This window comes from Colius striatus, chromosome Z (assembly GCF_028858725.1).
Source record: "Colius striatus isolate bColStr4 chromosome Z, bColStr4.1.hap1, whole genome shotgun sequence".
NCBI lineage: Eukaryota > Metazoa > Chordata > Aves > Coliiformes > Coliidae > Colius > Colius striatus.
Genome location: NC_084790.1, coordinates 34,241,857 through 34,256,753, shown reverse-complemented (window position 1 = coordinate 34,256,753; position 14,897 = coordinate 34,241,857). Strand labels below are relative to the sequence as shown.

The following is a 14,897-nucleotide window of genomic DNA, read 5'->3' as shown; positions in this document are numbered from 1 at the left end:
CCTTTTAATTTCTTGACAGACTTTTCTGTTAGGTTTTACTGCTTTGGCAGTACTAACAGTGTGAAGTTTCTGTATGATTTTTTTGTCATGGATGCATGAAAATGCCAGCATTGAATCCCTTATCTAATGCTGTGCTATTCTCAGTCCCTGTGAAAACATTTTTATTTTGTCTTTTAGAAATGCACTGCTTTTCCTTTAACAAAGTATTTGTTCTTGAGAGACAAACAGGCTCTGGGGCATCTGGAGAACCTCAGTTTGAGGGTTCTTCTGTTCAGTGACCTGAAGAGTTGAAATGAGTATGTCACATGATGTGTTGAGCTGTCTTTCTGTTTTTTCAAATGGCACAGAAGTATGGTTCTGCATACATGGAACCTATTTTTAAGAGTCTGCTAATTGTAAGAGGCACAGTTGCGATAGAATTTCCTTCCATGCTTCTTGTGTGTCAACCAGCCGTGAATAAAGAAAGATAGGACAACTGTCTCTCATACTTAAGCATATAATTACCTGCATGAAAGTGAGAGAGGATATTCTGCTAGTGTCATGGCCAGAACACTGAGTACTAACTGTCTTACAGTCAAATTCTAAATCTATGCTTATCTGTATAGACAGAACATGCATATATAACAAACACAGCTGACTTTGAAGGTATCATTTAACAGAAAGCAGGATGAACAGCAGTTAGTGCAACTGTTTGTAGAAAATAACCCAGGCCTGGAGATGGTTTAGAGGACCTCAAAATGATGAATAATATGATATGAGGAAAAAAACCCCCAACCTCTCAAAACATCTGTAGTATGTACAACAGGGATGTAATTTTTCCAGCACAGAGAAACACAACTTAGGAAGCATTGCTCCTTTTACTTGCCCCGGGTGTGCTGCTGTAACGCTTCATTAGCATTGCATCAGAGAAGGCCGGACAGGCAATTCTGACTGACTTCTGTCACTCTCCTTCTAAGCAGATCACAGATTTACCTTCTCATCCTGCCCTCTTCTGTTTCTCTTTGCACCCAGGCAGGCAGTTGTAGGAGGAACATGTCCTGCGTCACAGTTCTGAGCTTTTATGTTTGATGATCCTTAGGTGCCCTTGAACTGAAGTTCTATCTCCCACCAGAGGCAACTTATTTTTACAGGATGGTACAAGTACCTGGGTAACTCTGTAACTGCCAGTTACAGCCACTTATTTTTATTAATCCTGTTTACCTCTTTACTACTTAAAAAATTCTGCTTTAGAGTCATATTTTGTCCAGCATCGTTAAGAATATCACAACCTTCAGTAACTAATTACCACAGAATGAAACAAGTAACATAGATGACTCCAGACATAATTTTTGGAAATTATGGTTTTGAGAGGAACATGTCCGGTGTCATTAAGCTATGTAATCAAGGGTGAGAGACATGCTACTTTCCACAGTATATTACAGTTTCTATTTGTAAGCAGATATTGGGAGTTATTTAAGGAGTACACCTAGAATGATGGAAAAGGCAGGACTTTGCAAGTGAGATTTTAAACTATTATGTGTCCAAGATGCTTGCTTGATTGCATTCTTGTGAAGATGTCTTAGCCCTCATAACACAAACCAGCTATCGAACCACTGAGAAAGTCAGCTGGCACCGGGCAGACATTCCAGTGCAACAGTCTTATGTATACTTTGGGTCACACGTGATTATGGCACAAGGGGGAGTAAATTCCAAACTGCCTCACTGCACATCACTTCCATGTTAAAGCAAAGTACAGGTAGTAATCCAGCCTGTACCATCCTGATCCTAGACTACATCCCCAGTGGCTGTTGTGTGTGGCATCTGACAAACAGCAGAGCTCTTCAGGGGAGAATATCTTGTAGACGCATTGCTGTTTCTAGCCAACGATGTATCTGATAATTTAGTTATTGCAAACTGTCTCTCCCCATTTGTCACTTTTGTAGTGAATTGTCAAAGAAGAAAAGAGATTAAACTGGACAGTCTGCTGGAGCTTTTTGGTCCTTCGCAAACTGTACAGCATGATGTATGCTGTAGAACAGCATTTCTTGCATGCTTCCAAAATCTTTTCCAAAGTAACTTCCTCTTGTCAGAGAGTCTATCACTGAGGGATTGCAGCAAGCTAGGAGAACAGAAATGTTTAAGTCCTTGTAGTCTTTCAGAATTTCCTTTAGAGTATTAACTCCAGTGGTGTCCAAAAATGAGATGGAAGAGCAATCTACAATAAGGGCTTGGAAATCAGTTTGCTTAGGAACTAGTTGCAGAGTGGTTTCTCTGATTCCCAGTCCATTAGCAGTTGTGTGATCTCCCTTTTTCAGATGTTTCTTTTCTTTTTTCTCATATTTCTTCCTTCTAGCAGCTTCTAGATTAGGATCTAAATTAGTCAGTCTGTATAGAGACTTCAGGAAGTAGTTTCTATTTGCATAGTAAAGTGGAGCCTCAAAACGGAATATTTTGACCTTTGGAACAGAATAGAGATTTTCATATTCTAAATCGTCCTCATAAAAGGTGGTGTCTTGGATCTGACCAAGCAGGGCTGTCCGTGGCCGCTGTGTCTGAACGATGATGCATAATATGGAGAAAACAATGCCAACCAACAGCCCTATTTCAGTACTGATCAAGGCAGAGGCAGACATGGTAACAACCCAAACAAGTGTGTCCACCTTATTCACATAGTACCGTGCTGGCACATCTCGGAACTTCCTCAGGGCTCCTCTGAGGCTGACAATGATAATACAAGCCAAGACACACTTCTGCAAGGAGTAGAAGAGAGGTGCCAAGAAGAGCAGCACCAGCAAAACCACCATCGCACTAATTACTCCAGAGACTTGAGTCTGGCAGCCTGTAGATGTTTTGACGAGTGTTTTTGCCAGAGCTGCACTGGTTGCGAAAGAGTGGAAGAAAGAAGGAATGATGTTGCAGAAGCCCACAGCAAACATTTCCTGATTGGCTTGGATAGTGTAAGCATATTTCTTTGCACACATTTCAGAAAGGGATATGGTGAAGACAAAGCTGACTATGGCAAGAGGCAAAGCATCTACTGCCACTCGGAGCATTAAGCTGAAATGCGGTACCTTGGGGGGAATAAAACCTGTTGGAATAGCTCCAGAAACACTGGATGCATACACTTCATTTAACTTCCCATAGTGTGACACCAGTGTAGCAACAACAATAACTACCAGCTCTGTGGGAAGAGGAAATTTCAGCTTGTGCTTATAACGATCTCCCAGTTCCTTAGCAGTGACCAGCACCGTGATACAAATGGCACTTGTGATAACATCACAAAGGTTAGCCTGAGAAATGTTCCGGAAAATGTTAATCCACGTAATTACAAGCATTCCATGTCCCTGGCTACGTGGGATTTTTATTCCAATCAGATACTTCACTTGAGCTGTTAAAATGGTTAAGGAAGCACCAGTTGCAAAGCCATCTAGTACAGACTCAGATAGGTACATAGATACGAAACCCAGACGAAAGATTCCCATGAGAACCTGGGGAGACACAAAACAAAAAAAAAACCACCCCAGATGAGCTGGTGCTGCAATTAACTACAGATAGGAGGGATCTAGGTTGAGGCAAATAGCATTTGGCTGTTTGAAGCTTAAAATGGGATTTATGCTTTGTTGTTTCAATTCTACTTTTGAAATGTGATCTGTTTTACTGTTGTGGGGTGAATTAAGAGTTTGAGACAGGACCAATCAAACATTGGTCTGAGGTGACTCCACAGAAGTGGGTTGTCTGAATTTTACTTCACATGCAAAAGAGCAGGGGATCAAAAAATGCTTCTGTTTTACCAAAGCAAATTTTTTCCTGTCACAAACTGAATAAAGTTAAAACTTAAGCCTATTGCTTTGTAAACAGAACTTGAATGACAACAGCTAAAATCCATACTTTAGTGACGCTATTATATTCAACAGCTTTTAATTTTAGCCCTATGAACAGAAGGAGAAGTGAACTGCTTACAGCCTGTGGGGAATGCCTGAGGTCATAAGTATGAGAAGGCCTCACATATTCCAAGATAGCAAGGTACTGTCCTTAGCTAGTTGCTTTTCATTCCTTTGGTAGCTTTGGAAAATACAGCTTCATGGGCATTTTGTTACTCATAAAAGTGATCTGAAATTTCTTTATAAACAGGAAGATATCTAGCTCTTAGTTCATATATATATATATATATATATGTAATATACAATTAGCAGGTAAGTATGTTCACTGTGATTCCTTCTGTGTGTACTTTTGATATCCTTGTGGCAGGCAGCACACAGCTATGTCTTAAAGAGTCCAGCACAGATATTGTCTGAAAAGTAGGTTAGTCTTATTTCCCCTTTTGTCCTTTCTGCTTCTGACTTATCTTTGGACAGCAGTTTGTTAGAGCACAGTACCAACTAACAAAATACTGAGCGTTACATTCTAAACTTGTGTAGAAGCAGGTGAATGGATCTGTACCTTTACTAAAGTATCTGAGGAAACAGAGTGACTTCATTGTTATTGAAGTACACAGCTACCTGGGAATTTCCTTCGTGGTAAAATTTGTACTGAATTCACAGTCCTATGCAAGCAGCAAGGCAAGAAGGAATAGAGTAACAAAACAACATTAACAGTTTGCAGAAGACTTTTTATATGTGTGCTTGCTAGTAGCTGAAAAAAACTACCTGCCTCATGTGTTCTCTGATTTGCCTATAGTTAGGCTTTCTGGAGAAAACACTCCATGGTCATTCAAGCAAGTTATTCTGGAGAGAGAGTCAAAACAAAGCTTAGGTCATGCATAGAAGCAGAGAAGGAACTTCGTACCTTGCCTCTAGATGTCAGCAACCACTTACCTGATACATTCCAGCCACAAATGTCAAGGCTGTAGCAATGGCAATAGCGTAGCATTCTTTCCCACACTCAGCGTTCATCCCTGCAATCGTCACGTTGAAGGCAGTTATGTTGGATTCACTGTTATTCTGCAGAGTGCTGTCAGCCAGGGCTGATGGGGCATCGTCATTCAAGTCAAACCCAGCCAAGAGAAGTTCTCGGTCCACGACTTGTCCTACCATTAAGCTTATCAAGCTGAAAATGCCAACTGAGACATGGCGGGATGTACCCATTAAGAAATAGATGATGTTGGCAAAGAATGATGTGTAAAGACTATAAATGGGCTTCAGACCTGCGAGCAGTGAGTATGCAATTGCTTGGGGCACCAGAATTATTCCAATCACTAACCCAGACATAATGTCCCCCCAGATGTACTCTTTGCACTGATACTTGGGAAGCCATTGTAAAACAGGAAGGAAGTCCACGATAAAGTTCTTCACCTTCTTTGGGGTGCAGGAGCAGCTCTTCCTCAGCTTAGCTAGCATGGCTTCTTTCCTGTTAATCTTGACATGAGTCTTTCTTTCCATGAGAAAGCAGGAAGATGTGGTGTTTTCCACCCTGGTAGAATCAAGCGGTCTTTCCATTGTCCCAGTATTTACTTCATGTATGTGTTTCTGCAATATGAAAAAACCCCATCAGTTGTGAAGATTTTTTTAGTACATATGCATAATGCTAAAAATGTGTCACATAATGCTTTTAAGGAAGGATCATCTCAAAAAGAACTGGTCTCCAGTGTCATGTAATACTAAGAAATAAGTCTGTATATTGAGCATTTTCTTCCTGGATGTTTAAGAGTGCATTTGACTGAGTCCAGTATCTTTTACTTAGGAAAAATGAGAGTTAGTCATTTATTTGTACAACCAATAGTTCCATCAGCTCTTCCAAATGCTCCGTCAGTGCTCTATGATCAGAGGCAGCACTTGGCAGTGTGAAATAAACATATATTAGTGAGGTAGACTGTGATCTTTTTAATAATGTATCATAGTCATAAGTGTGGAACTCGCGTGTTGTAGGGTGGTCTGTCACTGCAACTGTCCTTAATGCAGAGGATAAAGATTTTACTAGTAGAACCTGTAAAGCAGAGTTTTCTGGAGCACAAAATCTAATCTTATGCAGAAATTTGTACAAAAACTATTGATGGACTCTTAGGAGCTGCTACGTAACATGAACCTGTGGAATTGTAGATTGTTTGATGTGTGATTTGCAGTAATTAATACACATCTCCTCACAAATATCACTTGACAACGTATAATCATCTCAGAAGACTGCTACATGTTAGTATTTTCAGGTTTAAACCCATAGTTACCCTAGCTTTGCTCTCCAGGGAATATGGCATAACAATTCCGTGGGCAGCACAACAAACTCAAAGTGTTTCCTGTGTTTTTCCTGCATGTCAGTTTTCTGATACATAAAATCTGGGAATATTTGTATTCTCCAAAGGAAGAATACAAATTTTGATGTCTTTTGCCTCCATGAGCACAACTGTTTTCACCACACTCAGTCTCTATGTTTTTTACTTAATTGCCAGATGAAGCTGAAATTAGCTTAGTGTATTCATAAATTATTTGGGAGTGGATGGGGAAATGACTGAGAGGCAAAACAGTACTGTGTGCAAGTGCCAGGAGTGGATGCCTGTATGTAAGTACTGGAAAATAAAGCGTGGCTCATATTGACCTAGAGCAAGAGAGGATGTGCTAGTTCAGCAGGGTGCAGAATCTCTAGGACCTGAAGAGTAACTTCTCAAACCTCATCTCTCACAGTGTTATAAATAGCCAGGATCTCAGCAGCAAAGCCTTTTGCTGCCTGGTGTGACATTGCAATATAATGTCAAAGCTTGTCATCGTGTACAGGTAAAAGGTATTTCTTTTCCCTTTCAGTACCCAGAGACAGAATCCATACACATCAGTTTCCTAAAACTTGAAGAACACTCACTGGCATTCTGTTGGTATATCTTAATGGTTTTAGTGGTTAATTTTAAGTTTAGATCCTAGTGACTCTTAGCAATTATCCTTTCAAGTGGATTTGTAAGCCCTTTTGTTTTTTCTCAGCTTGGAATTCTACATTTAACTGGATGTTACCAAACATGAAATAATCCAAATACTCTCTGTGTAAATTTCAGACTTTGTTGTTGTTGTTAAGAAACAAAAGGACAGATTACCAACAGCCTGTAAGCTTTTGATCTCCAAATAGAAAGTGGTTTATAAAGTCTTCTGTCTTCTGCTTAGAATTTTATTCCCAAATAAAACACCTTTTGCCAGCAGACTGAGAATAATAAGAGGGCATGTACCTGTAGCTAGTACAAAAGTCTTACACAAGTTCCCAGGTGGTATTTTAAATGACACAACATGTTACCTAAAGCCATGCAAAGTTTAACCACAGCTTGAAACAGGATGCTTAGATGTTACAGGTAGGTAATTAATATTTTGGTAAAAGGCAGAAAAAGGTATTATTGTTAGAGATGTTTGGACTGATTGTCCAAGTTGAAAATGATCTGCATAGTATTCTAAATATATTTTTAGAAATCAGTAGATTCCTGTCCATCCCAATTACATTAAATAGTTTTTATTTCCTAGTGTATAGGTTTCTTTAAGCTTTTAAGTAAGGTTTATTACCATCTCAAGGGAAAACTAATTACAATTTAGTGTAATTATTTACACAGATTGATGGCTATTCTTTATCAGGAATGACAAATTTACTTCAGGACTCTAATTACACTCAGCAAGAACTACTTGAACAGGAGACAGGTTGGATATAGCCTTTGTTAGAATGCAAAGGTCAGAGAAAAGAAGTTACAGCACCCAGAGATATACTTAAAGGCTTACGGTTAAAGTTTACTCAATACAGAATGCTAGCAGTAATACTGCGATAAAGACAATTTTTAAGATGGAAAAAACCCACTTCTGATCTTACCTAAATTAGTTTGGAGAATGAGAGACTTATTTGAATGCCACCCACTTCTTACAGCCAAGTGAATTCAGACAGCCAAGAAATAAATAAGATGCCCTTGTTCTGCATACTTAAAAGCTAGTGGGCAGTTCAAAATCCAATGAGTGCTTTTGATAGGCTACATTAAAAAGATTGCATTGGCTTCTGACCACTAGACTCTTATATTTAGTTGTAGCCACGCACTTTACTTTCAAGTAAATTTGGATTTGAAAAAAAATCCCATTAAAATTCACACATATGCATTGTTTGTGCATCTTCCTGAGGTAGTAGTGTTTAATACATAAGATTATTGGAATATAATTTCTCTGGAAGTCTATTAAGAGATCTTGTGTATGAAGTTAATTTGGTATCTCAGATGCACTGCCTTATTGGGTAATCAGAATGGTAGCTTTTTGAAAACAAGTGTCCTAATTTGGTAAAGCATGTATATTTTCGTCAGTTTTGGTGCATTTTAGACAAAGGTCAAAAAAACCTTCCTGATGGAATGAATGTGTTCAAGCTAAAACACAGACAAATGCTGACAGGAGATGTCCATAGGGTGGCTCTATGAGGAGAAATTGTAAGAAGTGTCAGTATGCATAGTCTCCAGGAGATGTCACTCAAAGTCTGGAGATGATGCAACGCTGAATACAGATACTAGATTTGTCTCACTATCAGTGTTACATAGTATAACCGATACACTTAATCCAGGTTCCAGAGCTGATAACCAGTGTGACAGGGAGCAGGTAAGGTAACACACCACACAGCTCTAATAGCAACTCTGTGATCAAGTAAATAAACTCTGATTGATCAAATGGATTGATCAATTTTATTTAATTTATTTGATTGATATAATAAAAATAATTGACATAAAATGCATCATAATAAACGCAGTAGTAATAGCAATAGTAATGAAAAGGAAGGAAACAAAAATGAACAACAACTGAAACATCCATGTGTTATCAACATTATTCTCATATTAAATCCCAACTCACAACACTGTACCAGCTACTAGGAAGAAAGAAAATCAACTCCATCCAAGATAAAACAAGGATAGGCGGTAATTTTTCTTCAGTTCCTTTTTCTCTGGAAAATGAGGGGTTTCTTTCTGTAAATAACCACTTTTTCTGCTAAGTACATTTTCAGAATCCATCTTAAATGGACATGCTACCTGTAAAACAGCTTTAAAATTAGACATTACTGTTTTTCAGAAACTGATAATGTTTAGAGTTTGTTGCTTTCAAAACATAGTAAAGCCACACCAGATAACTGAAAGGACATTTTTTGCTGTATAACCCAGGAATTCTCAGGCTGTGCTGCCTGTAGCTCAGTAATAACTTTGTTGCCTCACCTGAAAAAAACAGGATTCCACCATGGCTGAGTGCTATCCTTTGTACATTTTTGCACTGTAGCAGCTTCCAAAGCTGTTGCCATCTCCAAAGGCAGGAGAATGGAGAGGGGATCTGTCTACTTCTCTGCACATAAGTAGACTCCAGCCTTCTGATCCTGCCATTGAGATAAACCACCATCGTTCCATAGTGGTAAGGCTCAAGTGATAACCAGGAGCCCTGGAGATGTCAGTAAATAGATTCCTCTACTGGTTCATCAAACTCTCCCATTTTCAGCTTGGCACACGTGGAGTGGTTTATAACCCAGGGACAACCCATATTTCAGGCTCCCCCTTGCCTCCCCTTCGCTTCACAGAACATAATGCTTGCATTTTATTCCATATAAGTCATCTCCTTGCTTGCTTGAAAGAGGTGTTTTTAGCAGGGGTGCACATATGAGGCAGCATATAGCATGAAACATATCTATCCATTGCATTTAACCTTGATATCGAAACAGTCTCAGCTGTTTAATAGAGGTGAAAGTTACTTGTATGCACATTCATATACAAATGTACCATCTGTATCATTACAACAAAAAGTAGCCTTGCTTATTTTTAATTGTATTTTGAAGTTTGAAGTCTTCACAGGTCAGTTTTTCCAGATTGCCTTTGATCATATGAGAAAAAGCAAAAGATTTTTTTTTTTACCCCTGCTTGAGCAGAGCCACTCTTAATCACTGATTATTTCAGGTTAAATGCAGTGACACAGTTTATCTTGTGGCAAAGAGAAACAAAGCAAATAAGCATTAAAGACAAACTGCCAGCTTTCCAGCTGGCCTTAGTCCCATCTTTCTTGCTGTCTTTTCACCATGCCAGTGACCTGACAAAGTGTCTCTGCAGGGAAGAAAATATTCATCACATGTTCAGTGGGATTTCTTTTTGCAGATTCATTGGCAGACAGTTTCTGCTGTATGCATTCTGGCTAGATAAGCGTTTGTTGCTTTCAGAACATAGTAAAGCCACACCAAATAACTGAAAAGGACATTGATACTGGCAGAACATCTTTTGCGATACGGCTCAGGAAACAGTGCAACCCCAAAAACCTTTTATTCTGATGTATTCATTTGTCTCCCAATTCTGACTGCCCACCAGAAAATCTGAAGCTGTATCTCTAGAAAGCCCAAGAAAGAGAGAGTAGGTAGGGTGACTCTGCCTTTCTGTGTTCTTAAGTGCTCTACTGGAATCATAAGTCAGTATATCAGAACTCTGTAGTAGATTCTCTCGCTCTTGCTGAAAAAGTGATTGCAAATGTTAATATAGGATAGAACCCTTTATATAGTACGAGCCAAATGATTCTTGCAGTTTTCTCTACGTTCAAACTATAAAAAGTCAGCTACAAACTAATATGAGTGGAGCATTGTGTTTTTGTTGCATAAATCACAGAAGAACATGCAAAACATCATTTTAGCTAAGCATTTCATTTCAAACACTTGTAGGTATTGAGTTAAACTGTTCATGTTTCTTATAGATATCTCTGTGATGTCAGCAATGTCTTATGTCTGTAAGAAACCTCTCTTAGTTTCTAATAACTATGACTACATTACCATTCTGGTTTTAAGCATTAACACAGTTTTGGAAAAAATCCCCATTTAACCTCATTGACAGTGCATAGATTCAATATACAGAGGCGTGTTAGGCTTGCAAACAAGACTTGTTCTCATGGGAAAGTAACCAAAAGCTCTGACTTGATGCACTCAGACCCTTTATGGTGGAAAAAACACCCTGAGCTGGCGATTGGTATTTTGGACAAATTTGAACAGATATGGTAAGGTTACTCACTCTGTGTGACCTGGCTAGTCCAAAATAAAATCCGCTGAAATGCAAATAATACAATAATGCTTCAACACCTACTGGTTTAATTGATTAAATGATTGTGCAGAATTACTTAGACATGCCAACATAACCTAGGAATTTTTGACAGGATCAAGTGACAGAACAAGTAAAATTTATCTTTCTATTTGTCTTGCATAAGCTATTGTATTTTCAGCTTTAGAGTACCAGGACCATAGAGTACCAGGACCAAGATGTACTTGGAAGCAGATTTGTGCAAGGTGCTAGCAATCAAAACTGTGTATTTAAACACTGACCTATCAAGGTCTCAGGCTGTAGGCAAAGAAATCACAGTGCTTTTTAGGAAAACTGGATGGGCTCAGATATTTTTTTACTATATCTGGGAAAAAATGTTGTGGTTTCAAAGCATTTTCCTGTTGAGTTTCAGCATTATGCTAATCCAAAAGTGAAAGGGGAAGAGTTTATTCTCTACAGTCAGGAAAGCCAGAACAGTAGTTGAAGTCCTGTACAAATTAATACTGGTATACTATGGAGTTATTCTGAGAGTTGAACAATCTTTTGGATTTGTGTATTTTTAATTAAAATCATCAAATCACAGTTTTCACCTCCAGCTTGAAAATAATCTGGGATTTCCAAGGCAGGTTGGGCCCTCTTTCAAATGCCTGTATTCACTAGCAACTGTAATTCAATTTGTTTTCCCAAGGATTCTTAGTCCAGTGTCCCAGTGAGTAAGATGACAGCCACAACCAAGTAACAATCCCAGAGGTGATGATCAGGCTACAATAGAACTCACAGCCAGCATCTGTTTTGAAGGCTGGTTCATCAGGTCATCGTTGGGAATGATCAGACCTTGGAAAGAAGTGATCAAGTAGTTTCACTGGTTCTTTGGGGGGTAGTTTTGTTCAGTACAAGGTATTGGTCATAATATTGACATGCACTGGAAGGCAAGACAGCAGTATTCTTTGGGAGAGTCCTAGGGCATGGGTGGGATTGCAGAACATACCCAAGAATCAGACTTTTTGCATTTGGAAAGGTAGCTGGTCCAAAGGCAAGGTCTGCTTTTTAAAAAACATCTTTCAAGACAGGTTTCCAAGACTTTAGTCATTGGTCACAAAGCTAAATACTAAACCCTTTTTTCTGCCCTGTGTTTTTACTTGTCTTTGTTTGGTCACATTAAGCTGTTATAGAGAAAAAAAGAAAGGATATCCCATTCTCACATTTTTTACCTGTTTTCTTGTCTAGTATCCTTGATCTACTACATGCAATAAGTACAACATTTTGGAAAACCTCTTTCATATTTAATCACTAAAGATGCTCATTTTTGATAATAGTTTAATACGTTGAGGACTGGATAAGCTTCATATAGGCCATTTTTCTTAAGTACAAGTAAAAATTAGCCAGATGTCTTAAAATCTTACACCAGGGCTTACAAGAAAAAATATTTCTGTGCCAGTTGCAGCTGACTACTTGTTTTACAAACCTTTACCCAGTTACAAGCAATACAGAAAACAGAATAATGAGCTTAAAAGCAATACTCATTTGTGAAATAACTGAAAAGAGGCAGTTTTGCACCTTTGAAAACAGACAAAGAGCAAATAAAACCTGCATTCAGAGATGTGGGAGGGGAGGCAAATCTCTTACCTGGATACCTTTTTGACAAGAATGTTCAGCTCTGTTTTTGTTTGTTGGAATGAATGAAAGTCTTCAATCAGACATTGCTCTGTTTGCATAGAGGATAATTATTAGCTAAATATTCCTCAAGGGAAGAATGGGTAGTTGAGCTTGCTGCTTAGTAGTGTATTGTCACTGTACTGCTCTAAAAACTTGGATGTATATGCAGCACTTGCTAAGTATTTGAGTTTAAATAATGCATAAGATTATTAATTAACTAACTCTGATCCAAAAATTATGCTGAGTTCAGACTAGCACAGCTCTGACCTTTGAAGCTGCTGCTTATCTGAGATTTGATCTGGTTTATACACCCTCATATACCATTACATTTGATTTTATGTATTCAAGGTGTAAGAATAGAGCTGCAGCCTTGCCTGAGATTTGTGTGTCTCTTAGGCTGGAATAAGCAAAGTTCTGCTCAGCACATACGATAGGACTGCTGGAGGTCAGAGTTCCATTCCCGCATGTCAACACATTCAGATCACAAGATTTCTGTTGCTTCTGTAAACCAAAGACTGTCAAATGTAGGCAGATCAGCAGGACAAAAACTGGTTTTCTGTTCATTCTTTTTGAGGTGTGTAAATGATTAAGTCCTGTCTCTCTTACCATAGCTCTTTGGATAGATGCAGACCTATCCAAATGACAAATAATAATCCATCTCCTCCTCTTGACAAAGGTGATAGGTAGTGTTTAATGGTTACTAAGCAGTGTAGTTTAGCACATTGGGCATAAGGCCAGGACTCACAGGAATAGCAAGTTGAGGTTAGGTGTGGATTTCTTAGACAACGAAGAACATGAACATGCATGCAGTAAGAATCTGAGATGGGAGATGGGAGGCCTGAAAAAGGCTATGGTGATGAATAGACAAAGATTGGTTCCTCCTCTGCCAACATGAGTGTTTGCAGGGGCATGCAGTGCACAGTCATGTCTACAGAGGGCCTGGTTCTAACATCTTCTATCCAAGTGCAAAAAGTTGTTTACTGCTGTTTAAAAGTAAAACATGAAAATCGTGGAAATGAAAAGTCAAAATAGCAACATGAGGGTAGAACAGAAGGGGAGCCACATCTCACCTCTGTGATGCTAAACTAGTCATGGACTCCTAAAACTGCTGGCTGTTTTCAAGAGCTCAGACTCGGAAACAGTAGTTGAGACATTCTAATCCCAAAAGCTAAAGGTAATTTAAGTCTCTGCAAAATCGCCTTTTTTACGCCTTCCTGTGGAAAGTCTTATCAAGCATTTCTATCCCTTTACCATTTCCAAGGTAGCCCTTTGAATGAAAGGGAAGCAGTAGTGCATTTAATCTGCATAACGAGTTTTGCACACTAGTGGCAGTAAGACAGTGTGGCTTTGGTCATGTGCATCATGGAATAGAAAATGGCATCATTGCTGCTGTTCATTTCTTTTCAGGCCTGCAGTATTTATTTCTGTATCTCAAATGACTTAAACTCAGTCTCTCAAATTTGTCCTTTCATCTCGTTTGCTACCTGATTCTTAGAACCAAGAATCATCTTCTCTAGTGACCTCTTAAAATGTGCATGCCATCTGTTTCAGGACCAAAGTAAACTTGCCTACTCTGATCTCCTTTACAACATGTTTACAGTATTTGCAACAAGTGTACAACTTCTAGTACTTGCAGTGCTGGAGTTTACATAATAATTGGGTTTTACCCTGCTTAACATTTTTTTGAAAGAGACCTCTTTGCATTTCTCTCCAACAGCACTTTTCCCAGTATCAGTTTCCTAAGAGTACTAGTTATCACTTAACCTCTACCATATAGAGTCAATTGTAATTTTGTTGTGCCTCAGGATGGCTCAAAAATACCAGTTCTGAAATTTTAAAAGACATTTGAAATTATTATTTTGAAATGGGTGAACACTCTTTAGGCATAGCACCATTCGAGTGAGGCTAAATATCTCTGGATTATACAATTCCACATGGGGAAAAAGTGACAAACTGAAGCAACCTGAACCCTCATTCTCTTTCTAGAAGTTGTGAAAATAATCTAGTTTTGAAGAAACTACATTTTATAATGAACAAGTTTTATGTAGCATACAGAAGTGCTGTAGCAAAAGGTTCCTTGGGATATTACTTACAGACATGCTACTTAACACTCCAAAGCATGAAGCCCTTCACCAAAGCTTCAGTCCAGCAACAATACTAACAAAGCAGGAGTACGTCCTAAAAGGACAGCCTCTCTGTGTCAAATGCTCAATTGTGTTTTGAAGAAGCAATGGCAATTGGCCAAAATAACTAAAAGACACAGTACACTGAACACCTATCTTTAAGAAAAGAA

General features: G+C 38.7%; 2 protein-coding genes across 8 annotated transcripts in view; one reads left to right on the top strand and one right to left on the bottom strand.

Moving 5' to 3' along the window:
- IDUA (alpha-L-iduronidase) overlaps positions 1-14,897 on the top strand; it is a 46,899-nt gene that overhangs the window by 7,431 nt on the left and 24,571 nt on the right. The gene's annotated exons all lie outside the window — the stretch shown is intronic.
- On the bottom strand, positions 1,947-5,453 carry SLC26A1 (solute carrier family 26 member 1). Its single transcript, XM_010208630.2, has 2 exons — positions 4,794-5,453; positions 1,947-3,467 (listed from the first exon to the last, which is right to left on the bottom strand). Exons 1-2 carry the CDS (start codon positions 5,412-5,414, stop codon positions 1,947-1,949), a joined length of 2,142 nt encoding a protein of 713 aa, XP_010206932.1. The 5' UTR covers positions 5,415-5,453.

Coding starts and splice junctions, on each gene's coding strand:
- SLC26A1 (XM_010208630.2), bottom strand. CDS start 5,414: ATGGAAAGACCGCTTGATTCTACCAGGGTGGAAAACACCACATCTTCC. Junction 3,468..4,793: donor TTGTGGCTGGAATGTATCAG/GTAAGTGGTTGC, acceptor GTGTCTCCCCAG/GTTCTCATGGGAATCTTTCG.